The sequence below is a fragment of the Maylandia zebra genome, linkage group LG1, assembly GCF_041146795.1.
Source record: "Maylandia zebra isolate NMK-2024a linkage group LG1, Mzebra_GT3a, whole genome shotgun sequence".
Classification (NCBI taxonomy): domain Eukaryota; kingdom Metazoa; phylum Chordata; class Actinopteri; order Cichliformes; family Cichlidae; genus Maylandia; species Maylandia zebra.
In genome coordinates this window covers 37447836-37473504 of record NC_135167.1, presented here as the reverse complement: position 1 = coordinate 37473504, position 25669 = coordinate 37447836, and the positions used below count along the sequence as shown (strand labels likewise).

At 41.8% G+C, this 25669-nt stretch overlaps 1 protein-coding gene across 1 annotated transcript; it reads right to left on the bottom strand.

The window, feature by feature from the left end:
* Window positions 1-5258: 5258 nt before the first annotated feature.
* Window positions 5259-13402, bottom strand: LOC101476083 (beta-1,3-galactosyltransferase 1). The gene is made up of 2 exons (XM_004566387.3): window positions 13253-13402; window positions 5259-13181 (listed from the first exon to the last, which is right to left on the bottom strand). The coding sequence occupies exons 1-2, from the start codon at window positions 13261-13263 to the stop codon at window positions 12035-12037; spliced, it is 1158 nt and encodes a 385-aa protein (XP_004566444.1). The 5' UTR covers window positions 13264-13402; the 3' UTR covers window positions 5259-12034.
* Between the last annotated feature and the right edge of the window lie 12267 nt (window positions 13403-25669).

Genomic DNA, 25669 nt, shown 5'->3' with positions numbered 1-25669 from the left:
GGGCACAAAGAAATACTTTTCTTTCCTTTTCCCATTTAAAATGTCTAGCTTTTGTTAAATATCTGAATCTTACAACCAAAGTTTTTCTCTGACATAAAATGTATAGAAATCATACATATACCAACAAGACAGTGTACATCAGCGGTCCCCAACCTTTTTTGTGCCACGGACCGGTTTATGCCCGACAATATTTTCACGGACCGGCCTTTAAGGTGTCACGGATAAATACAACAAGATAAAACTAGTACCTGTACCGAAAAAAAGATGATTTATTCATAACACACGTGAAAAGACCCATGAAAACAGTGTTAACGATAAAAACGATAACAAAATAACACTGAAAACCGATAAAAACACTGAAAACCATACATTTCACACCTGAGCCTCAACTCTCGCAGACCGGGACCAAACGACTCACTGACCGGTACCGGTCCGAGGCCCGGGGGTTGGGGACCACTGGTGTACATCACTCTCACAACAGCGTCTGTTTTCATTCAAAGGCTTTATGGCTTTTCCTATAATACCTGGGGGGCCGGTCTCTAGTCAAAATGCCCAGGCCGATTTTTTGTCCCAGTCCAGCCCTGGTTACAGCACTTTCAGAAAGACATCTACTGTGATGAAATCTACTTCCCACCGCTGTGTATTTATTATCCAATATTGTCATCTTCCCCTCAGCTTTGAGGATTCTGACAACTAGAATGACTCGGGGGTGTTGATTCATGTCAACTAACATAATCATCCTGCTGTAACCAGGTTTCTGTAAGGCAGAGTAAATCAGTGTGCTGATCAATTATTAATTCATGTACTAACAGGGACTCGGAAGAGAAAGACCTCATGTCCAATAATCTACACTTCACTGTTTGACTCTTTGTTGCTGTTGTGAATTCTATCTTGTTCTTTCTGTGGTCGGTTTTCCCAACCAAGCAGTCAGCTGAGTCGCCTCTGTCAGTGCGCCCCAGGGTGGCTGTGGCTACAATGTAGCTTGCCATCACCAGTGTGTGAATGTGTGTGTGAATGGGTGGATGACTGGATATGTAAAGCGCTTTGGGGTCCTTAGGGACTAGTAAAGCGCTATATAAATTCAGGCCATTTACCATTTAGCTGAGACTGAAGAAGTCACTTGGATCAGAAACGTTTCTCCCACAGAAAATGCTACGTCCAGATGAACAGAATCTACTTTCTGAGATTTCCTCACCTGCATGATGAGCATGCATCAAGATATAAAAACAAGTAGAAGTCCAAGACAGCAACTCTGCCAAGGCAGTTCACTCTATTTACTTTCAGGGCAATAGTTTTGTATTTTGTATACAAACTAGGGCTGCACGATTTTGCATAAAATGAAAATCACGATTTTTTGGCTCAGAATTGAGATCACGATTCTCTCACGATTCTCTTTTCCAGTATAAATATTTATTGCACTTATTAACTGCACATCAACTTCGTAACAGTTGAAACTGAACATAAAAACAATAAATAAACATAAAAACAACAAATGTCTCACATTTTGTCATTGCTGCAAAATGTTGTACTGCTTGAAATCCCGTCTCCACCGTTGCTCGACACTGTCCTGCATGAAAATCATGTTTTTCTTGAAGGATGCAGACTTCTTCCTGTACCACTGCTTGAAGAAGGTGTCTTCCAGAAACTGGCAGTAGGACTGGGAGTTGAGCTTGACTCCATCCTCAACCCGAAAAGGCCCCACAAGCTCATCTTTGATGATACCAGCCCAAACCAGTACTCCACCTCCACCTTGCTGGCGTCTGAGTCGGACTGGAGCTCTCTGCCCTTTACCAATCCAGCCACGGGCCCATCCATCTTGCCCATCATGACTCACTCTCATTTCATCAGTCCATAAAACCTTAGAAAAATCAGTCTTGAGATATTTCTTGGCCCAGTCTTGACGTTTCAGCTTGTGTGTCTTGTTCAGTGGTGGTCGTCTTTCAGCCTTTCTTACCTTGGCCATGTCTCCGAGTATTGCAAACCTTGTGCTTTTGGGCACTCCAGTGATGTTGCAGCTCTGAAATATGGCCAAACTGGTGGCAAGTGGCATCTTGGCAGCTGCACGCTTGACTTTTCTCAGTTCATGGGCAGTTATTTTGCGCCTTGGTTTTTCCACACGCTTCTTGCGACCCTGTTGACTATTTTGAATAAAACGCTTGATTGTTCGATGATCACGCTTCAGAAGCTTTGCAATTTTGAGACTGCTGCATCCCTCTGCAAGATATCTCACTATTTTTGACTTTTCTGAGCCTGTCAAGTCCTTCTTTTGACCCGTTTTGCCAAAGGAAAGGAAGTTGCCTAATAATTATGCACACCTGATATAGGGTGTTGATGTCATTAGACCACACCCCTTCTCATTACAGAGATGCACATCACCTAATATGCTTAATTGGTAGTAGGCTTTCGAGCCTATACAGCTTGGAGTAAAACAACATGCATGAAGAGGATGATGTGGACAAAATACTCATTTGCCTAATAATTCTGCGCTCCCTGTAGAGCAGGTAGTGTAACAATAGAAAAATAGTTGCGGGACAGCACTGTGTAGCGTTTGTCTAGGGTGTTGATCATTTTCCTAAATCCCTCGTTTTGCACAGTGTTGATGGGAGCCATATCTTTGGTCAGGTGATAAGTGATAGCCTTCGTAATTTCTTTGTGCCTGTGGGAGTTCGACGTGTATAGGGAAGCGCTGTATAAGGTTCCCGTTATTGATGTTTGGGTGGTTGACCGGGACGGATTTTCTCCTGTCACTTTCTCGTCATCCCTGACGTGCTCTCCGTTGCTTTTTCCCTGCTAATTTTAGCATCACACGGCACAGCTTCTGTATCACGTGGTATAAGGCTCCGCCCTTGTCATTTGTTGAGCAGGAAGAGTGAGCTCTTGTTTTCATGCAGATCCTTTTTCAGGGTGGTGGGGGGGATAGCCCAGCCGTTTTAGGGCGAGAGGCGGGGTCCACCCTGGCCAGGTCGCCAGTCTGCCAGAGGGCTTATACTACAGTATGTTTCTAACAAATAGGAATCCCATTTTTTCTCTTGACAGTATTGTCCTGCTTCTGGCTCTTTGACCCTGTGTTTCGTAGACCTTGTGAATTTTGAATGTTTGTTTATGTTCGTCTCAGTGTAAAGCTACCGTGTCTGAGTCTCAGTGTTTGTGCTACTGCCTGTTTTATTTTGACAGTCCCTTGTCTCGTTTGCATTGTGTTTCTTTTGCTTCTCCTTGTGTCATTATGTCTAATTTGTTCCTGGTGTCTTCCCAAATGTTTCCTCTTCCCTAATAACCGTTTCAGTCTACCTTTGTCTTTGCTTTCCCTGAGTTTCCTAGCATATGTGCCTTCTACTGGTTTCCAGTTCAGTTTTCACTTCCTATCCGATTATTAAGTGATGACGTGACGAATCCTACTTCCGGGCCTAAAGTAGTCTGCATTTAATATGGCTTTTGTGTTGTTAACATGTTTAATGCTTTGTATTTTCTTCTATTTAATCTCAAAAAGCTCCTAAAAAGAGTCAGTGATCCCTGTTGACCTCCCTCGGCTTTTATTACCGCTAATCATTTATTTAAGCTCAGTTTTAAAACCTTACGATGTAACTACAACCCAGCCCATGCAGCAGTATATGAATGACTAACCTCGTATTGTGGATGGATTATCTCAGTTGTTCTCCTGGCTTAAGTTTGGTCCGTTTACAGCATCCTGCCATGCGATTACATTTGTTCCTGACCACTGAGAACACTCATGTTAACTTTTATCGAGTGGGAAAAAAGTTAGCTTGTTTATATTATGCTAACATAGCTGTATACCAGCTAGCCAAATTCAGTAACCCTACAAACGTCACTGCTGTTTAGTTTTCTTGTTGGAAGTGTTATGTTATGTTGGAAGTGATAACAGAGCTGTACGTTCTAATTTGTTTCCAAAACTCCGCAGTCAGGACATGCTATATTGTATTTAGATAGAAGCTAGCGAGCTAACTTCCTGCTAACTTTTAACTCCGTTAAATGTCATAAATTCCGTTTTCATGGATGCCTGGATGTTAAACTCAATTGTTACACCTGGTAGAGCAGAACGCTGATCATTTTATTAAAGATGAAAGACTTAAGACAGTGTTTTAACTCTCAGTAATGCCACAGTGATCATTTGATATATGGACCTGCAGCAACCTGAGTTTAGGCCCAGACACGGCTAGTGACGTCAGACTGAACAATCGGATTGTTCCTGCTTTAGGTTTCAGTCTTGTGTGTTCCAAGGCTTTTTTTTTTGTTGTTGTTATCTACAATTAGGTCCTCACTCCATGGATCACTGAGTGTGTATGTCACAGACTAACTCTGACTCTCTTGACCTTGAATGTGAGAGCACAGGTCTAATGTTAACTTTAGTAACTTACTCTGGCCCATATTTAGACGGAGAGATTTCGCAGGTCTTTCCTCCCCACTGCTGTCAGACTCCATAATAAAGACTTTAACTGATCAAGCACACACATCCATACATATGCAATAATACTAAGTGCAATAATCCTTTCTGTCATCGTTGTATTTTTACTCAGTTGTATATAGCATTTGTATTTGTATTCTATTTTTATCTTATTGTATATTTATTTTATTTTATTCTACTGTATATAGTATTTTATTTTATTCTATTCTGTACAGTTGTGTACTGTATTTATTCTTATTGTATCCTAATTTTTGCCTCATAACTTTTGCACTGTCCACTTCCTGCTGTGACAAAACAAATTTCCCACGTGTGGGACTAATAAAGGTTATCTTATCTTATCTTATCTTATTTAGTTTGTTGGAGTCTGGTCACCAGAAGTACAAAGTCTGTATCTGGCAGGAGCCTCACCCAGATCAAGCAAGATATTTCCAGTAGTGATAATTTGTCTTGCTGTGTGCCACATTTCAGAAAAGACACCTTCAGATATTCTTACGCCTGGATTCTCCAAACACTTTCTCAGTTTCATGTATGAAGATGTTTACTTCAGGTGAGCACACCTGTAGTACTATGTGGTATACCATCAACAAGTTACAACGTGTCTTAACTGGTCATATCAGTCAATGTTATCTAGTTAATCACAGATTGGAGCGACACGAGTTAGTTTGACACACGAGGCCAAACACTGAGATTTCGTTCAGGCAAAACATATTTTGCAGTGTTTTAATGAAGGAACTTATCAAAGGGTTTAAGCTTAGATAACCAGTGGCTATCTGTGTTTATATATGTGTTTTAAAGTCTTGTTGTACTGGAAAAGAAAAGGGATATTCAAAGCCATGAATCCAAAGGTTGTTGCAGCATTTTAGTAAAAACATTACAAACATTACAGAATACATTCAAGGCTGTAAGATTTAGTATTTAGCAACTGTAGGAACTTCATAGACACAAATATACACATGCATTAAAAAATACATAAATATATATACCAGACACATTTCTTTAACAACAGATGTATCGGTTATTTATTGCAAGCACAGTTAATCCTGAGGTTCAACAGCTTTTGTCACAGTATTCAGTCCACAGTGTGTCTGCCTTAAACAACAAAGATTTTCATTTTTACATCCATCACATTTGACCAATGTAAGCTTTTCAAAATGACTTTTTCTGTCCCTTCATGAACAGCTTTACTTCACAGTTCACTTAGTGATGATCAGTAACTGCATGACATAAAGTTGCTGTAGATATTCAGTGGACTCTAAGGAGCTGTTAAGTGGTAATGTTAGAACAACATGTTTTCATAGAAGTTATAAATGTAGACAAATAGTGTTGCAACACATTTACATAGTGCACCAGTTAAAGTTATATTACCCTGCTGGAAGATGGACTTTGAGCAACTTCATAAAAGTATGAAAGTGCCTTCAACAACTGAAGTGACAACAACAGACAATGAACATTGCCACCATAACATTTAGTGTAACCACTATTACATGACAGTTACCACGTCTGCCATTATGTCTTTGTAGGTGACAGTCAGAGACAAAACATAAGCAAAAGAAGCTTTTCCAACATGTATATAATCATGTAATGGCTGAATGCTTCACATTCGATTCAAGATTTATTTACATAGGACCAAATCACAACAACAGTCTCTTTAAGGTGCTTTAGGCAAGGCAAGGCAAGGCAAGGCAAGTTTATTTGTATAGCACAATTCAACAACAAGGTGATTCAAAGTGCTTTACAGAGACATTAGAAACAAAAACTAATAAAAAGCATGATTTAAAATTGATTAAAACAAGCAAACAAACAAACTAATTAACAAACAAACAAAACAGTATATAAAATCAAAACAGATAAAATCAGAACAATAGATAAAATCAGTAGTTAAATGTAAGTTTTGAAATTTAAGCTTAAAAGTGTGGATTTGGTGCTTTATTCAAATGCAGCTGAGAACAGGTGAGTCTTCAACCTGGATTTAAATAAACTGAGTGTTTCAGCTGATCTGAGGCTTTCTGGGAGTTTGTTCCAGATATAAGGAGCATAAAAGCTGAATGCAGCTTCTCCGTGTCTGGTTCTGACTCTGGGAACTGATAAAAGACCGGATCCAGATGACCTGAGGGATCTGGAAGGTTCATACTGGGTCAGGAGGTCACTGATGTATTTTGGTCCTAAACCATTCAGAGCTTTATAGACCAGCATCAGAACTTTAAAGTCTATCCTCTGACGGACAGGCAGCCAGTGTAAGGACCTCAGAGCTGGACTGATGTGGTCCACTTTTTTGGTCTTAGTGAGGACTCGAGCAGCAGAGTTCTGAATGAGCTGTAGTTGTCTGACTGATTTTTTTAGGTAGACCTGTAAAGATGCTGTTACAGTAATCAAGCCTACTAAAGATGAATGCATGGACTAGTTTTTCCAGGTCCTGTTGAGACATCAGATCTTTTATCCTTGATATATTCTTGAGGTGATAGTAAGCTGACTTTGTTATTGTCTTAATGTGTTTTTCTAAGTTTAGGTCTGCATCCATCACTACACCCAAATTTCTCGCCTGGTTTGTGGTTTTTAGGTGTATAGATTGAAGTTCTCTGGTGACCTGTAATCGTTTTTCTTTGGCGCCAAAGACTATTACCTCAGTTTTGTTTTTGTTTAGCTGGAGAAAATTGTGGCACAACCAGTCATTAATTTCCTCAATGCATTTACCAAGAGCCTGTACAGGGCCTCGGTCTCCTGGTGACATTGTGATATATATTTGTGTGTCATCTGCATAGCTGTGGTAGTTTATTTTGTTGTTCTTTATAATCTGTGCCAGTGGGAGCATGTAAATGTTAAACAGAAGGGGTCCCAAGATGGAACCTTGGGGAACTCCACATGTGATACTTGTCTGCTCAGATGTGAAGTTACCTATTGATACAAAGTATTTCCTTTACTTTGTAAGAAAACCCTATCAATAAAATGGCCTAAAATTACCAAGCGCCTGGCAGTGAGAAGCAAAAACTTCCTTTTAACTGGAAGAAACCTCTGGTAGAACAGGCTCTGACAAAAGGTAAAGGGAGACCGAGACAGTACAAATACGGCAGATAAAATAAGTATTGAATGCACATGAAACACGAGACCATCAATGCAGACAGGCAGGAAAGACACACAATGACAGATGGACTTCACACGGAAGACAAAAGACAAAGACGAGGAGAGCGTTGGCAAAAAAGGGAACTAACATAATCAACAAAGGAACCAAGGACCAAAATCTGGCTTCTCTAGCTGCTTATTTTAGGATTGTATTTAAACATAGATACTTGGTACTTACTGTTTTTATAATGTCTTTAAATGTTTTTAAAAACTAAACTCAAAGGCCTACAGACTGCCTCAATAATGTGTAATTGTTTTGTGTAATTTTAACTTTGTTTGTTCGTATGTATTTGTTTTGAAATGTGCTGCCTCTGTCATGATCCTGGGTCCTTTTGACCCAGCGTTTTGTGTTTTCTCTTCGCGATTTTGGTTCTGTTCTTCCTCTGGTTAGTGTTTACTCTGTTCTGCCCGTGTGTTCCTGTATCTAGTCCGCGTTTCTTAGTTTGTGTCCTTTCATGTGTAAGTTCCTGTTTTATTGTGAAGGTCTGTGTCTTATGTGAGTGTTTTCAGTTTGCCTCCCTAGTCTCGTCATGTTAATTACTCCCAGCTGTGTCCCCACCTGTATGTAATCCCCCTGTGTTCTCTGAGTGTATTTAAGTTGTGTCTTCTGTCATAGTAGTTGCTGGTTCGTCTGTGTTGTTTCCCCTCGGTCTCCCTGTATGTATTTCCCCGGACCTCCCTGCACCGTCATTCTTGGTTTGTGTTGTTAGTTTACCCAGTTTAGGTTTCAGTTTCATGTTCCTAGCGCCTTTGTTGTTTGCATTTTTGTTGTTAATAAACACTCACCTGCACCAGAGCTGCCGCCTTTTGGTCCTATATATATTCCACACGGCTTGCCCCCGCAAACCGTGACAGAACGAACCAGCCACCATGGACCCAGCGGCAGTAAATCCGTCCGAGGAGCTCCAGGACGACATCACATACAATGTGGAGATCCTTCTCAGCCTATGGCTGGAACATCCCCCGGAAGAGCTTCGCCGCGCAGCAGAAGACCGGCTCCAACGGCTCTTTTCCGGCCTGCCATGGCTATTGGACTCGCTTCCTCCGACCATGCAGGCTTTTCTCCGGCTCACACCGCACCTTCTCTCAGCCACTCCTGCCTCGCTGCCCGACTCGCCGGATGTGATCTTGCCCGGCCCGTCGGAGCCGTCTGCGGGGAGGAGACGCCGATCGCGCCGCAAGCGCGCCACCCCACAGCTGGACGTTCGGACTTCTAATTCGCCGGCTGTGGTGAGTGAGGACTGTTTTCCATTTGCGGACTGTATGACTGTTCATTCAGGGGCGGTGTTCTGTGCGGCAGATGACTTTGTGAACAGCATATCACCTCCCCCGCAGCCACTCTCAGCCCAGTTAGCTCCCGCGCAGCCACTCTCAGCCCAGTTAGCTCCCGCGCAGCCACTCTCAGCCCAGTTAGCTCCCCCGCAGCCAGTGCCACCCTCAGCTCAGTCTCCAGTGCCACCCTCAGCTCAGTCTCCAGTGCCACCCTCAGCTCAGTCTCCAGTGCCGCCCTCAGCTCAGTCTCCAGTGCCGCCCTCAGCTCAGTCTCCAGTGCCGCCTGTAGCGCAGGCCCCAGTAGCTCCAGTGCCGCCTGTAGCGCAGGCCCCAGTAGCTCCAGTGCCCCCGCTACCCGTAACTCTGGCTCCAGTAATAGTGGTCTCACATACTCACTCCATGCAGGGAGAAAGTATAATTTTACCTCAAGGTGCTTTTTGTAGTTCAGCCGCCTTTGGCACAGTTTGCCGCTCCAGGGCTTCCCCAGAGGCTAGGTCCCAGTCCTCAGCTGATTCTGGACCCCTGGAGTTTAAGCAGCCACCCGAGGGACCGCTCCGGCCTTCGTCTCTTGTCTCCGCTGGAGGGTCCGACGGACCGCTCCGGCCTTTGTTTCCTGTTTCCGCTGGAGGGTCCGAGGGACCGCTCCGGCCTTTGTCTCCTGTTTCAGCTGGGGGGCCCGAGGAGCCCGTCCAGCAGCCTTCCTCGTCAGCTGGTGGTTCCGGAGAACCACACCAGCCTCATGCCTCGTCGGCTGGAGGGTCCGAGGGGCCCGTTCAGCCTCCTGTCTCCGCTGGAGGGTCCAAGGGGCCCGTTCAGCAACCTTCCTCGTCAGCTGGGGGTTCAGGAGAACCGCACCAGCACCATGCCACATCAGCTGGAGGGCCCGAGGAGCCCATCCAGCCACCATCTGCTACGCCAGCTCCAGCCTGTGCTTCGTCAGCTGCAGCTCCAGCCTGTGCTTCGTCAGCTGCAGCTCCAGCCTGTGCTTCGTCTGCTGCAGCCTCAGAGCCTTCGTCAGCTGCAGCTCCAGCCTGTGCTTCGTCTACTGCAGCCTCAGAGCCTTCGTCAGCTGCAGCCTCAGAGCCTTCGTCTGCTGCAGCCTCAGAGCCTTCGTCTGCTGCAGCCTCAGAGCCTTCGTCTGCTGCAGCCTCATCGCCAGCTGCAGCCTCATCGCCAGCTGCAGCCTCATCGCCAGCTGCAGCCTCGTCTGGTCCGGCCTCATCCGAGTCTTCGTCTTCGTCCTCGTCTGGTCCGGCCTCTGCCTGTGCTTCTGTTACGCCTGGTCCAGCCTCTGCCTGTGCTTCTGTTACGCCTGGTCCTGCCTCTGCTTCAGCGTCGCCTGGTCCTGTGCCCTCCAAGCCTCGGCCGGTGCGCCTGACACTTGGGCGCCGCCGCTGCCTTCCGCGCGGCCAGCCCCCTGATCGCCATCGCCTGAGTGGCCGCCGTTGCCTTCCGCACGGCCGGCCCCCGGACCGCCATCGCCTGAGTGGCCGCCGCTGCCTTCCGCACGGCCGGCCCCCGGACCGCCATCGCCTGAGTGGCCGCCGTTGCCGTCCGCACGGCCGGCCTCCCGAACTGTATCCACGTCACCGCCGTTGCCGTCCGCACGGTCGGCCCCCCGAACTGTTTTGGACTCCTGTGCTGTCGGCCCCCTGGCCGGCCCCCCGAACTGTTTTGGACTCCTGTGCTGTTGGCCCCCTGGCCGGCCCCCCGAACTGTTTTGGACTCCTGTGCTGTCGGCCCCCTGAACTCTTCTGTTTTGGACTCTGTTTTTTTTCCTGTGTTTTGGTGTGCTTCGTTTCTTTTGGTTTTGGGCTGGACTCCCTTGAAAAAGAGGTTTTTGATCTCAACGGGACATTCCTGGTTAAATAAAGGTTAAATTAAAAAAAATTAAAAAAATGTTTAAGATTTATATCTTAGATGTTTTTAGTAAATATAAGGATATATAAGGATTTACAAAATGCATGTAATAGATTAGATTAGATTAGATTAGATAGAACTTTATTAATCCCTCGGGTGGGTTCCTCTGGGAAATTCGATTTCCAAATGTCAAATATGTCAGTGTTGTTTCAGATTAATAAGATCTCATAAATTGCAAACATGTTAAATACCAGTTTAACAGATATAATAGTAGAAATTAGTATTCAAATTGCATAATTATGTTGGTTTAACATTAGGTAGCTAAGTGGTGTCAAATAAACATGAGATGTGCATGTTTTTCATGCTAATACAACTGCTTTTTTTTCAGTGCAGTTCTACATGCAACATGAGGAAATTCATGTCTGAACTCATTTTCTCCACAGCAGAATGCCCAGCAAACGTCAACAGTTAATGCTTATTATAGTTTTCTTGTGATTTGTTGTGATCATGTGTTTTCATCTTCTTAGCTACAAATCATATCATATATTGACCTGTTACAAAATGTCCCTTTAATACAATGTGAAGCCACAAAGGTTGGTCTGTAACTCGATAACATGCTCAGGCTTCATAACATCGTACGAACAGATGTGACTGCCTGATCTGACAGAACTTGTAATTTATAAAGAGGGAGTCTCACAATTATGCACAAAGTCATACTTATATATATATATATATATATATATATATATATATATATATATATATACACACACACACACACACATATACACACACAGAGTCATCTTAAAAAACTTCCTATTAATGTTTAATAGTATTTTTCAATAACTTTAGTACTGTGATATTTTAAAATAAATCAGCAATATTGTGTTTATAACACATATACGATAATAATATAGATAATTGCAATGATTCACTTTACAAACTTTACACAGTGCAGGTTAGTGCTGAGTCTCTCCATGAGTATTTATAATGTAACTTATTTACCAAATAAGAGACAAAAGTCACATTAACTAAAGTCCATTAGACTGTAGAGTCTTTTTTTCCTACATTGATCCTGTTAACATCGACATTGTTATCATGGAAATATCAGTGTCTGCTTTTTCTTCTTTTTTTCTCTTTTGCTAGCTTCATGTTTTCAGTATTTTTTTTATCTATAGAAAACTTGTGCTGAGATGTCAGCTACACGGATGGTACAAATAATAAACTGTATTTCATGCATAAAACAGTGTGTAGTTATGGAGTGGCACAACATCGGTTAGGTTTTAATGACATTTAAGATGGGGGAAGTTAAAAAAGGAAGTATAAAATTTTCCAACATACAGCCTTTGTTTATGTTCTCTTAGATCAGCAGGGGCCTGGTTTTTTTAAATCTTTCCAAATGTCCACACGGTTAGTGAATGGATGAGTTGTGGTGGCTACTATACGGGAGAAGTGACATCGGTTATATGCCAAAGGAAAAACATGGAAGTAATCACCGCTTGGGGGGTAAGTGGGAGAGATGCCCAGGTGGTGCATTAACATCCCTAAATACACATCCTCAATGTAAAGTGCTTTAACATGTCTGGATGCCTCAGTGAGCTTTTTAGGGAGGTCTAAAGACATAATGTAGCCCAGGCCCAGAGCATAGACAGGGTAGAAAGCTGGTGCATAAATGTCAGATGGTACGTACCACTTAGAGCTTGGATCTCTCACTACTGTACCCCATCCCGTCACAAGTCCAGTCATGTAGTTGGTTTTTTGAGCATTCAAGAGCATATTGACAAGATTGTGCACATTCAGAAACATGTCTGAGTCAATCTTCATGGCATAAGAAGCACCGGAGCAGTGCGCAGTCAGCCACTCCAGAATTACCATGGTCTTAATGGTGAGATTCTTGTAGCAGTCCACAAAGTTGCTCTGGATCAGGTCGTGATACTTGTTGCTCTCCTGAAGCATCTGCTGTTGGACCTGCTCTGCTCCTGGCCCCGTCTCTAGCCCCAGTAAAAAGAAGAGCGTCACCACTTTGCCCTGCACAACCCTGTCGTTCCCCCAGGTGCTGCGGATGATGTCACGATCTCGCCTATTGTTTGGTGCTACGGGAACCATCAGAACCACAAAAGGTTTTTCCCGCTCACACTTTTGTGGCTCATTTATGATGAAGTGGTACTCATAAGGGTATTCGACTAAATATGGTCCAGGAGAAACATGAGGAGCGACCGCTGCAGTTTCTGTCTTCACTTCTGGTGCCGATGTCATATTATTAGTTCGAGGATGTGTTGATGAGCTGTCGTTAACCACAGAGTGGAGAGAGATTATTTTTTGTTTCTGCCGTTCTAAAATAGTCCACAAGTTTGACGACTGATTTTCCATCCACTTTTTGGGGTTCCAGTCTGGGGTTATTTCCCTTATGCTGTAAATAAAGAACACACCCCCAATTACCAGAATAATGGCGAAATACCGAGTCCTGGATATCCTAAACCAACTTCTGCTCTGATCATCCGCCATTTCCTGCCTAAGAGGAGAGAAAAGCCATTGAGATTATGCACATGAAAACAGAAAATAGCACTTAAGTAGCGTACAGACCTTTGTTTCATCTTCGTCTACAAATGTGGATTTTTTTTCTTCTCCAGATAACAGGAGAAAAAAAGACGATGTAATTCCACTGACAAGTTCTTGCTGGCGCTTTAGGAATTTTGCTGTAAAGAGAAGACAAGGAATGAACTTATGACTTACTTTTCCCTGTAAGGGAGCCACACCTTTGTTTTCTCCGCCCCCTGTTTACTTTACCAATGAAAGGTTCCAACATTTCCAGAGGCTATGGGAACGCCTTTTCTACTGAAATTGGCCCACCAAACCAGTTTTACACACCTCAGTTGTTTAGAGAAAATAGACATTTGCTGTACCTACAGTTTACAGACGATTTCTACACAACTCATATACTTGCACTCTGTTGCTTTAACAGACACACATAGTGTCTGATAAGAGGACAGCTGTAACCATGCATTTATCAAATGAGTGCATTGATAAAAAAAAAAAAAAAAACCCCACACTGAGCATACAGAATGATACCACGGAGAGTCACCGTGTGGTCAGCTGTGCTTAAATAGGTTTGTTGTTGTGTCACAGTAAACCCCACCCACTCTTACACACATTCGACCTTAAAAAGGCTCGTCCCACAGCTCTGTTACACACTGATAAAATCTCAGCAAGTCAATGATACCCAGGCAGGTTCAGGCAGGTTCATCTCCAATGCACTGTTGTACACAGGGCTGGATCAGAATCTGGATCCTTTTATACCCAAGCATCAGTCAGTCAGTTTTCTGTACACTTGACCTTGCTGCAGGCAACAACTATACTGTTCTCTTTAAAATGTTAATGTCAGTGTGTTGTAATGTGTCTGTTTTCTGAATGTGAACCATATAAGGCATTCAGTCTAAAGGTCAATCAATCAAACAAAATTGATGTCAAACGTTTGTGCTGCTTTTGTTTTAAAGATATTAATGAAAGATTAAAGGTCAAAAGGTCAACCAGCCACCGCCCCACATTAACAAAATTTCTGTCAGTCAACTGCTATGTTTGTGCTGGTTTATGATAAACTAGCTATTATTTTGGAGTTATTGTATTAAACTTGAGAGGCTTGACAGGTCCATGTATCCAGTTTGCCCACATTATTCTGATAGTTTTGTATTTTGCAAATAAAGTTTCTCCGACAGAATGCATAGTTTAGGTTAACTATTATAAGTTAACCTAGTTTTTTACTTTAACCCTTTAAAGCCCGGCGTGGTTTTTTTGTGAGTTTTTGAGACTTCTACATCATCAGTATGACTTTTTTTTGCCCTCAACAAATGATTTAAATTAGATCATACATTTTTAATGACTAAATTGCAAAAATATGGCTTATGTAGCAAATGTGATACAGATATATATATAAATATATTAAAATTTGATATATTCTTATAGATTTTGTCTAAAGGTTCAACAAACACTCTATTATCAAAAAAATGAAAGATTTCTGGCAGTTATTTCATGTTTCAGGTTTCAAAGGGTTAAAGAGTGTGATTATGATAAAAAAAATATCCGAATTCTGGTTTATGTTTCACAACCTTTTCACGGTAAAGAAAGGGGCTGGTTGACCTTGGAAGACCTCTAGAAACTTTTATTAACATCTTAAAAACAAAGCAGCACAAATGACATTTTTGCTGCACAAACGTTTGACATCAATTTTGTTTGTTTTGAAGAAGGTGGGGGGGCAACTTCACTCGGGTGAGGCATAAATAGGAAACTAATGTGGAAGTGCAGCGGAGGAAGTAAAACGGTGTATGTGTGAAAGTGGGCATAAAAAGACTGTAACAAACCCACAGCAGACCGTTCATGCTTTGCAGCATCTCTTTATTAATGGTTGGTTGTTCACACACTGTTAGCTGCAGCTCTCTCTCGCTGCCAGCCACACACACTGACAACAACCCCCCCACTGCAGGACCCATGTTTAAGTCGGCAGGGCATGATTGTGGATGCTAGGGGTGTTCGATATAACGATAGATATATGATGATATAAAAACGTCTATCGTTTCATTTTACGCTATCGTTTGTTTTGTGGTGTCGCAAAATAAACTGTTTACGGCAATATTTTCTCATCATTTTGATGGTCACTGTAGTGGCTATATTAATTTATTAAAGTTCTCTATTTCTCTTATATTTAATATAACCATACTACAGATAGACAAGCTCTTGTTTTTATGCGTTGTCGTTAGCAACAACCACGGTAAAACCATCGCATGTCCGCTTGTTTCTTTTCCACATAAACCTTTCACAATAAAGCTCAAGATCCTGTTTAGACTTCGTAATAAATGGAATCACATGAAAAAGTATGCAGAGTATTTATGGATGAGAAGCAAACAGGAGCAGTCAGGTGCTAAAAAATAAACCTTAGACTCAAACGTTAGAACAGGCTTTCCCCGCAGCACGCCGTGTAATAAATACTCACAAAGGAAACAGCAGCCGATATAACCTATGTCTAAAAATGTGTAAATTCATGCATCGGTTAAAACACTCGACTCCAGGTACACGACGCCCAGCTGGAAACACTTCAGCAACCCGAGATTCACAAAATTTATAGAAAATGTTACATTTTTGTGATTTATATCGTTATCAGATGATAGATGTTTTATATCGGGATATGAGATTTTGGTCATATCGCACAGCCCTAGTGGATGCCGTGCAGGTGCGTTCACCTTCCCTGCACGGCACCGCAAGCCACGCCCCGCTACAAAGACTTTCAAAGCTGAGCAGTACCTGAAAATAAACCTTTGTACTTTTTTTATAACACTGAGACTGAAATACAGAAGCAAGAATATGCAACACAGCTGCATAAAGAGAAGTACAGCAAGTAATGTAATCAAACCACTTCATAGTGGGTAAAAGGCAGCCATTCCTCAACTCTCTGTGAATGGTATTCATGGCCTTTGATCAGTGGGTTTTGGTCAGTGGTTGTTGATCAATGGTCATAAAAATTTGCATAATTAAGATTAAGGAACTGACCTCCCAGCCCATTGTTCCTTCAGTGGGCTGGTTTCAGTCATTAATGCAAATGTACTGTTTATAAGATTGAAACCTGCAGTCAGCTGAGACTGAAGTGATTGGATGAGTGACGAAACGTTTCTCCCACAAAACGCTACTCCAGATGAACAGAATCAACTTTTGGAGATTTACTTTCCTGGATGATTGAGAATGCATCAAGACATATTTTCTCATCTAAATGTCCACTGAGCTGTGAACCAGGGGGCGGTAAGGCATCTTAACATTGGTTGCTAACCAGGAAGAAGAAGAAGAAACTGTGAGCCAGGAGGGAGGGGGTGAGTGAGTGATTCGTTCATGCTATGATTCAGCACAGGAAGGGAGGGGGTGAGTAACTGGATCGGCAGGCAGAGGCGGTTTCTCACAAGTTAAGTAGATTATTTTTTAAAGTGGTTTTTTTTTTCCGAAGTCACAAAAGTATGAGTGATAACAATGTGATTGGTCACTTGCAATGTTGAACCTGGAACAACATTTATTATGATGATGTGGGAACAGCATGACACGAGGATATCAGCTTGTGCAGGAGTTTGTTGTAGGAGAAATGCAGACAGGCAGACAGAGGAGAGCTTAAGTTCGACAAGGTACCAAAGCAAATCATTCATACTGTTCAAATAATGTAAATATGCCGGTCTAAGGAGCTTGGAAAGAAAAGCGTCTGGACTTCTTTAAGTTACTTGAAGACGTTTCACCTCTCATCCGAGAAGCTTCTTCAGTTCTAAGGTCAAATGGTGGAGAGTCCCAGATATAAACCTAGTGGGTGAATCCCCCCACAGAGGGACAAAAAATTCAATTCTGTTAAATCCAGAATTGAATTCAAAATCCTGCTCCTCACATACAAGGTCTTAAATAATCAGGCCCCATCTTATCTTAATGACCACCCTATTAGAGCACTTCGCTCTCGCTCTGCAGGCCTACTTGTTGTTCCTAGAATATTTAAAAGTAGAATGGGAGGGAGAGCCTTCAGTTTTCAGGCCCCTCTTCTGTGGAACCAGCTTCCAGTTTGGATTCGGGAGACAGACACTATCTCTACTTTCAAGATTAGGCTTAAAACTTTCCTTTTTGCTAAAGCATATAGTTAGGGCTGGACCAGGTGATCCTGAATCCTCCCTTAGTTATGCTGCAATAGACTTAGGCTGCCGGGGGATTCCCATGATGCATTGAGTTTTTCCTTTCCAGTCACCTTTCTCACTCACTATGTATTAATAGACCTCTCTGCATTGAATCATATCTGTTATTAACCTCTGTCTCTCTTCCACAGCATGTCTTTTATCCTGTCTTCCTTCTCTCACCCCAACCGGTCGCAGCAGATGGCCCCGCCCCTCCCTGAGCCTGGTTCTGCCGGAGGTTTCTTCCTGTTAAAAGGGAGTTTTTCCTTCCCACTGTCGCCAAAGTGCTTGCTCATAGGGGGTCATATGATTGTTGGGTTTTTCTCTGTATCTATGAAGCGCCTTGAGGCGACTTTTGTTGTGATTTGGCGCTATATAAATAAAATTGAATTGAATTGGATTGAATTAATTTCCCCTCTGTAAGCACTTATTGAAATTATCTGAGCACATTACAAGTACATATTTGTTTACTCTGTATGCTCAAATGTGACCCGTTATAGCCAACAGAAAAAAAGCGGAGGCCCGAAAAACAGGTGGGGGTCCTCCACCACCACCACTCACAGAGGCTGAGCAGTTGGCTTCCACATTTTTGATAATGTTGGCAGCATCACATATGATCTTCACAGTGCAGAGAACACAAATTAGCATCCATTACTATAATGAAATAATTTGTTAGTTTGAAATGCTACAGGGAACTATGTACCTGTACATTAATGCTGTGGAAAGACTTCCTGTTCACATAGTCTCCTTCATTTACTGAAGGAGCAATGATTGGAATGTGAGTGCCATCTATACAGCCAATCACGCCTGGGAACCGTGGGAATAAATGTAAAATTTAAGTAGTAGTTCAAATATCACCACATCATGAATTAAGTTTCGTTCATCCTGATACCTGCAATTTTGTGGAATCCCTCTTTGATAAATCGTGTGGGTCTATGACCGGGGAACACCACAGACGAGTACAGGAGACGTTTCAGTGCAACTGTAACATTCCTGACTGCCCGACAGACGGTAGCCTTGGAAACGTGCTCAGCGTCACCAATATTATACAGAAAGCTCCCGTTTGCAAAAAACCGAAGTGCAATACAAATAATATGTACAGAACTGAGAGAATGTCCGCGATGTGTCACATGAGCAATATTAGGCCTGAGGATGTTATTCAAATAAATTATAGATTGTGCTGAAAAACGGTAACGTTCACACAGGAGATCATCAGGAAATGATAAAATGTCCGAACGCGCTCTAATCACTCTCTCCCGGCGGAGAGCTCTGCGGAGAATTTGGGCTTCAACATCTACTGGCTCTTCAAGGAAGGAGCACGCCATATCTGACACTTCCTACAGTCAGGTTTCCGACAAAGAGGCGGAGAAAGTTAGGGTTAGTTGAAGTAAACCTGCTAGGGGGCAGGTTAGCTTCACGGAGTGTGTCGTCATAGTAACTCACTCAGAATTAATCTGAACTCGCTTTGTGAAACCGAAAACCCAGAGTTTTCGTTAACTCAGGGTATACTTACTAGAGATGGCACGATACCACTTTTTTATGTCCGATACCGATATCATAAATTTGGATATCTGCCGATACCGATATGAATCCGATATAGTGTTTTTTTAATCAACAAAACTGTTTTTTAAATATCTTGCTGCATTTTGTATAAGTTCATACTCAAGTTTAAAACAACAACTACACTAAAGCTATTCTGTTATACCTATATGCAAAAAAAAATATTTCACAGTTCAGCAATACTGATCAATCTAATAAACTTAAACCTACACCATCCTCCCTATTCTGGTATTTTAAAGAGTACTTAGCATAAATATTAAGCAACCTAACTAATAGGGTTCCAACTCCCAGCAACAACAAAAATAAATAAATAAAAAATAGGGAACCACCCCTCATGATGCTTAATCGACGTAATCAACCTTAATTTGATGCAGTGTGAAAAAATTGCACAGAAATCAATTATTTTTCAAGAAATATTAAATAGATTCAACATCTTTCTTCAACAAAATTGCAGACTGCACAGATGGTACCTTCCCAAAGGAAAAAGTACTATAGCTTACTAGGGTATATATATTAGACTTAATAGTCACTATATACAGTAATTGACTTCTATTCATTTTACATCAAATTAAAACTTTGGGTGTCAGATAATTATTTATTAAAAGCTAGACATTTTAAATGAGAATAAGAAAGAAAAGTATGTCTTTGTGCCCCCTTTTCCCTGTTAATGCCCTATCAGCCCCCCTGGCTAAACTTTGCTAGATCCGCCCCTGCACAGTTACCAGCCGTCAGCTACGTAGAAAAAGATCCTGGAGTAGAAAGTAATATTAAATACATTCTAACAACAGCTTATCAAGCTTAAACGTGCTGCTGTTGTTCAGCCGCTGGTTTCCTCTTTCTGGTGCAAAGTGGGCCAAAAACAAACTAGAGACACGGACTCGCGACAGAAAAGCCGATCAGCTGATCGTTAAGCAGTTTCATGATTGAAGTAGCAGCAGGAGAGGCAGTCGCTTGTTAAGCTTAACGCAGGAATGCTTTACAAACATTCAGAGATGGACTTACACACTTGCTTTACTTCTCTCGGGATAACTTTGTCGGAGATGAAATGCCGGGTTGCTAGCGAAGCTCCAAATGCTATCCAGACCACCGACAGGTCCCGCATGCCACAGCCGCTCTATCACGTGATGCATACTGCTCCGACGTGCTAACGTTCTGAGGTGAGTTACGGCGTGTTGCAAGTTTTGTGAGGTGCTTTCGTGATATTTAATGAATCGGATTACATTTTTTATTTTTCTCCGATATCCGATCCAGTAATTTAGGTCAGTATCGGACCGATACCGATACGTAATATCGGATCGGTCCATCTCTAATACTTACTCAGAGTTTGCACTAAACCGGCTTCCTGAAATAGGGCCCAGGTCTATGATGATTTTTAGTGCTACTATCATCTAGTTTTGATTCTGGTTCTGTTTTGGTTAAATCCTAAGTAGTCCTGATTTTGAACCATTGTAGTCCTGCTTTAATTCCGGATCAGTTCTGGGTCTCGTTGAATTGGGGTTTAGTCCGCGTGTCTTGATACAGCCCTGATTTTGTTCTGTCTTGCTGCTTAATTAAAAATCTAGTTTAAGGTGTCCTGAATATGTGATATTTTTTTTTTTCTTATATGATGTCAATTCTTTTTTGAAAAAACTCAAAACAGAGCCTAATAAATCTTCAACTTCACAGCATGTTTTTAGTCATTTCTATTTTGCCCGCTTCACACCAGAAAGCGGAAACCAGCGGCTGAACAACAGCAGCACGTTTAAGCGTGATAAGCTGTTTGTCACGGCGAGTGAGCCGTGTGGAGAAATAAAGGAGGATCCAAACGCAGGCACTTGTAAAGGTGTGAGGGTGGTTTATTAAACACAAAATAACAATACTGGGAACAAACTGACTACAAAACACGAACCTGAACATGAATGAGAGCGAGCAGACGCGGTTGACGGTTGACAGCAGGGAAACACACAGACAACGCAGGGTGGATACACAGACAGACCAGCAACTACAAAGACAGAAGACATGACTTAAATACACACAGAGAAACACAGGGAGATTACACACAGGTCGTGGACACAGCTGGGAGTAATTAACGAGACGAGACAAGGGAGGCAAACTGAACACACTCACATGAGATGCAGACCTTCACAATAAAACAGGAAACAAGAGATCACTACACAAAGACGCAGACTCGACAGACAGACAGGCAGAAAATGACACATGGAACTGAACCCACACAAAACATGAGAACAAAAATCCTAAACCACGAGTAAACAGAAACATGGAATTCTAGTAATACGCAACTCAAACAATAGGCAACAATTCCTTAAACCTGAATAAACAGAACATAGAATTCAAATAGTAACTAACAAATCACAAATAATCAAGAAACACCAGACAACCCCAAAGCACTCCAAGATGCAAAATAAACCAAAACATAAGGAACTCAAAATGCTGGGTAGAACCGACCCAGAACCGTGACACTGTTGTTAGAATTTATTTAACATCCTAAGACCCGAACTCTTCCACGGCATGCATTTTTCATTTCTGTTTGATATTTGGACATATTGGGGCCCAATGAATGTAAAAACAGATTTTTAGATTTTTTTTTTTTACCTAATTTTTGTTTCTATGAAAATTGAGTGCCAGATATTTGTTTAAAATTTTGACAGAACAGTAGCAGCATAATGTCCTTGTAAGTGGATATCAGGCCCTTGTACAGCAAAATTCAGTATTTTGGTCTAAATAACTCAAAATGTGATTTCCACATATGTGGACGCCAGGTCCTAGGAGGTTAATATTACTTTGTACACCAGGATCCTTTTCTACGTAACTGACGGCTGGTAACTGTGCAGGGGCGGATCTAGCAAAGTTTAGCCAGGGGGGCCGATAGGGCATGAACAGGAAAAAGGGGCACAAAGACATACATTTCTTTCTTATTCTCATTTAAAATGTCTAGCTTTTATTAAATAATTATCTGAATCTTACACCCAAAGTTTTAATCTCATGTAAAAGGTATAGAAGTCCGTTACTGTATATAGTAACTGTTAAGTCTAATATACCCTAGTAAGCTATAGTACTTTTTCCATCTGTGCAGTCTGTAATTTTGTTGAAGAAAGATGTTGAATCTATTTAATTATTCTTGAAAAATATTTTATTTCTGTGCATTTTTTTTCACACTGCATCAAATTAAAGTTGATTACGTCGATTAAGCATCATGAGGTGGAGGGTGGGGGGTGGTTCCCTATTTTTTATTTTTTTTTGCTGGGAGTTTGCAACCCTATTAGTTAGGTTGCTTAATATTAATAAAAACCAGAATAGGGAGGATGGTGTAGGTTTAAGTTTATTAGATTGATCAGTATTGTTGAACTATGAAATATTTTGGGTGCAGTGTATTTTTTACATACAGATATAGCAGAATAGCTTTAGTGTTGTTGTTTATTTAAACTTGAGCATGAACTTATACAAAATGCAGCAATATATTTAAAAAAAACAGTTTTATTGATTAAAAAATACACTATATCAGATTCATATCGGTATCGGCAGATATCCAAATTTATGATATCGGTATCTGTATCAGACATGAAAAAAATGGTATCGTGCCATCTCTAGTGGTGCCTGTGTAAACTGTAACTGTATTCAATAAAAAGGCTGCAAGGAAGGCTGTTTATTTGAAGTTGGCTAGGAAACAGGTGAGGCGCACTCAGCTCCAAGAGCCTGGTTCCGACCAGCCTCCCTTGCTAGCAAGTAAAATCGATCGATTGCTGTTCGTCTTGCTTCGTTAACGGGAATAAGTCTCTAAACCAGCGGGGCCTGTGGAAGCACAGTGGGGTTTAGTGGGGGGGTTTAAACTTGAGTATGAACTTACACAAAATGCAGCAATATATTAAAAAAACAGTTTTATTGATTAAAAACTACACTATATCGGATTCATATAGGTATCGGCAGATATCCAAATTTATGATATCGGTATCTGTATCGGACATAAAAAATGTCCATCTCTAGTACACACACACACACACACACATACACATAGACACACATAAGAATACGGACATAGTTTGAGCTGTGCAAGTTGGATATAATAATAAGAGAAAACCCTGCAGACAGAAGTAAGATACCTATTTAAAAGGTTTTTACTTTTCTTTCTTTGTAAATGTTATTTTAAATCAAGATCAACAAGATTTAAACCTTAAAGTCAGTTATGATTGTTAATTATGTGGCTACAACTAGCTTTATTTAGCGTTTCCTCTCCAGCTAACACAGTTAGTGTTCTTGTTATTTGCATGAAGTCTACCTGTTGTAAACACATGGAGATACAAACCCCATTCACTGTGTCACCTTAAGCAAAACAGAAAACAAATTTCAAATTTGTTGACTTTGTTCAGTTTCATTTGGAATATATACATTTTCTGAGGCAGAGTAATGTTTATCAGTGAAAGGCACACATTGGTGAACAGGGCCCTGTTTCAGGAAGCCGGTTTAGTGGAAAAACTGAGTAAGTATACCCTGATTTAACGAAAACTCTGGGTTTTCGGTTTCACAAAGCGAGTTCAGCTGCAGCCTGAGTGAGTCACTATGACGACACACTCCGTGAAGCTAACCTGCCCCCTAGCAGGTTTACTACAACTAACCCTGACTGTCTCCGCCCCTTTGTCGGAAACCTGACAGTAGGAAGTGTCGGACATGGCGTGCCACTTCCTTGAAGAGCCAGTAGATTGTGAAGCCCAAATTCTCCGCAGAGCTCTCCGCCGGGAGAGAGTGATCAGAGCGCGTTTGGACATTTTATCATTTCCTGATGATTTTCTGTGCGAACGTTACCGTTTCTCAGCACAATCTATAATTTATTTGGATAACATCCTCAGGCCATATATTACGCATGTGACACATCGCGGACATGCTCTCAGTTCATTGCATATTATTTGTATTGCACTTCGGTTTCTTGCAAACGGGAGCTTTCTGTATAATATTGGTGACGCTGAGCACGTTTCCAAGGCTACCGTCTGTCGGGCAGTCAGGAATGTTACAGTTGCACTGAAACGTCTCCTGTACTCGTCTGTGGTGTTCCCCGGTCACAGACCCACAAGATTTATCAAAGAGGGATGCCACAAAATTGCAGGTATCAGGATGACCAAAACTTAATGTATGATGTGGTGATACTTGGACTACTACTTAAATTGCACATTTATTTTCAGGGTTCCCAGGCGTGATTGGCTGTACAGATGGCACTCACATTCCAATCATTGCTCCTTCAGTAAATGAAGGAGACTATGTGAACAGGAAGTCTTTCCACAGCATTAATGTACAGGTACATAGTTCCCTGTAGCATTTCAAACTAACAAATTATTTCATTATAGTAATGGATGCTAATTTGTGTTCTCTGCACTGTGAAGATCATATGTGATGCTGCCAACATTATCACAAATGTGGAAGCCAAGTGGCCAGGCTCTGTCCATGACTCACAAATATTCCGTGAATGTACACTGAGCACAAAATTTGGACATGGTGAGGTGAGAATACTTTAAAATATATAAAGACCAATTGCTTCAGGGACATTTGAACTGAAGTGTACCCTTCTGTCTTAGGAGAGTTCACTGGCTACTTGCTTGGTGATAGGGGGTATCCATGTTTACCCTATTTGCTTACCCCTTACCCTGACCCTGAACCGGGCCCACAGCAGCGATATAATCTGGCTAATTGCAGGACAAGAGCCAGAATTGAAATGACTATCGGAATGCTTAAGGCCCGGTTCCAGTGCCTGCAAAGACTCAGGGTCACCCCAGAAAGGGCATGTGACATTATTGTGGCATGTGTGATTCTTCACAACATTGCCACAATTAGAGGAGAACACTGTCCTTCTGAACCAAACATCAGCAGTGATCCAAACCATGAACATCCTGACCCTCCCACGGACATACAAGATGGAAGCGCAGTCAGAGACACCATATGTCACAATCATTTCCTTTGACCCATCACCTCAACATGTTGAAAGAAGAATAAACAGATTTTTTGTTCAACTGGCTTTATTGGTCGCCTGTATTTCCTGTACACAAAGTATTAAAAGATGTAAACCTCATAAAGTGTCTCTGTTGCTTCCTCCTCTGTAACAGCTGTCAATGTTTCTTCATTATTTTCCTGTAGTAAAGAAATAAACAACATTGCTGTTCTACTGTAAACTCATATAATCTGTGGAGTATTACTCACAACTGCATGTTGGTCTGGCTCAACAGGAGGCTGCACCAGATGCAGTACACCATCACCATCAACTGATAGAATATGAGGTTTATACAGGTCACTTATAACTTACAAGGGACCAAATGGCAATTAACAAACATACCAATCACCTTACACTTCATTGTTATTATGCTCTCAAAGACAACCAAGACTGAGGGAAGGCAAAATCAGTCGGAAAATAACTTCACTACAAAATAATTCATTATGGTAAAGAGTTTATCAAATGAATGTGTCGCACTGCAAAGGTGACTGTGAAGAAAGGATGTATGCACATCATGTATTATTTTGAATTTACCCCTTATGTAGGCACTTGTGTCTTGCGGGGTTATTGACTCAGAGGATGTCCCCGCAGAGATGCCTTCGGCCACAGGGCGCCCACTGTTTTGGCTGAGGGCCAACTGCTCAGCCTCTGTGAGTGGTGGTGGTGGAGGACCCCCACCTGTTTTTCGGGCCTCCGCTTTTTTTCTGTTGGCTATAACGGGCCACATTTGAGCATACAGAGTAAGCAAATATGTACTTGTAATGTGCTCAGATAATTTCAATAAGTGCT